We start from the raw sequence: 1,571 nt of genomic DNA, 5'->3' as shown, positions 1-1,571 counted from the left end.
AATTTGGCCAAATTCATCCAAATCCTGAATATTTTTCCAGTTTCTTGCTTTCTGGCTATCTGTGAAACATGAAGTCTTCTGATGGCTGCTCTGTCTTATATCATTAACAGCAAGTTTCTGGAATGGTTTTGGCTGTTGAGGTTTTGAGAGATCTGAACAAGCCATCATCATGTCTTCTAGGCCTGTCTCAATATAATCAAATCAATGTACTAAACAAAAATGAAAATAAAAGGCTAATTTTGTTAGTGGTGCTCAAGCATTCATCTAGAAGCTTTTTGAATTATGAAAAAAATGTCCAAACTGGTAGGAAGTTAGTGTCCCAGAGATAAAGGAGGTCCAGAAAGTAAGAACAATTAAGTCTTAATAATTTTTAATATAACTAGAAATTTTTGCAAACCAGAGTGAATTTGATTAAATTTTTTTGCACAGAATAAACTCTGATGCCAGAACTCAAACTGAACAAAACTATCAGTATTAAAGCTAAAACTACTGCTATTATTATTACTAGTCACCTTTTTTTTTTAATGAAGATAGCTACAGTATAAAAAAAACATTAATTTTAATACTCTAGTTAATTATTACCAAAGTAATATTAATAATTCATTTTTAAGAAAGTAATTAAAATCACACCTGATTGAAGGTATCTTTACAATAATCTTCTTGATTATCCCACCACATATTTCAAATCAAATACATTATAAAGGATGCATTTCAGAACTATCTTTTGTCCACCGTTAATAACTGCCCAAGAATGATTTTAATCACTTTTGTTAGGCCTAGAAACCTTACTGCTTCACCAGTTTAAGCACTTAAAATTACTACAAATTATCAATTATAATAAACTTTTATGATTGTTTATAAGAAAGATCCAGCATCCTATTAAGCCAGATTAAAATGTATTCTAGTTATAACTGAAAAATGTTAAACAACCTTTTGCTGGATCATTCTTCACAGTGGCTTTCTGGTTTACTTCACTGCTGGTTACCTGCTGTTGTGCCCATGTTACTGATGTTACCTCTTGAGATGTTTCTAGTGTTACCTTCATTGCAGGCCTACTCTGTGCTACTGGCTGACCTATAGAGAAAGGGATAAGGATTTCATATTCAATTTCACCTTAAAGTCCTACTAATGAATTAAGTACTTTAATATTTTTAAGAGATATATTCAACTTTGTTAGTACCTAAAATAATTTTACAATATTTAAGGTTAGGAAATAAAACAAGTATATACAATAATTTTAATTTTATACAAACTAAGAACATTTTTTTTTAATCTTATACTCATGTTTAAGTGTAATGTTCTTATCAAAGCAGTTTTTCTACCAACCTATAATAATTTTTTCACTGTTTTCTTCTGGGAGGGGAAGAGTTTTTAACCTATCTACCAAACCACTGTAATTTAATCAAGGGTTATCAAACTTTATGAATATGTGTTTATTTTTTGTTCACAATAAACACTAGTCAGACTCCAAAAGATAACATCTATTTTCTTTTTTAAATATGGCAATAAATGTAATTTTTCAAAAAGAAATACACTTAATGTATAGTAATTATTGCAGACATTTATGATTT

The 1,571-nt window shown here is 29.2% G+C and overlaps 1 protein-coding gene across 1 annotated transcript in view; it reads right to left on the bottom strand.

Moving 5' to 3' along the window:
* The window catches only part of LOC106460634 (synergin gamma-like), a 47,419-nt gene that overhangs the window by 26,620 nt on the left and 19,228 nt on the right, over positions 1-1,571 (bottom strand). Inside the window, exons 5-6 of the mRNA XM_022387388.1 lie at positions 931-1,074; positions 3-182 (exon numbers count right to left, since the gene is read on the bottom strand). Of these exons, the coding sequence (XP_022243096.1) occupies positions 3-182; positions 931-1,074 (324 nt within the window). The remainder of the gene's footprint in view (positions 1-2; positions 183-930; positions 1,075-1,571) is intronic.

The sequence above is a fragment of the Limulus polyphemus genome, unplaced genomic scaffold (assembly GCF_000517525.1).
Source record: "Limulus polyphemus unplaced genomic scaffold, Limulus_polyphemus-2.1.2 Scaffold806, whole genome shotgun sequence".
In the NCBI taxonomy this organism is placed as follows: Eukaryota; Metazoa; Arthropoda; class Merostomata; order Xiphosura; family Limulidae; genus Limulus; species Limulus polyphemus.
Note: the sequence above shows the minus strand (reverse complement) of the source record. Positions and strands in the feature narration are given on the sequence as shown.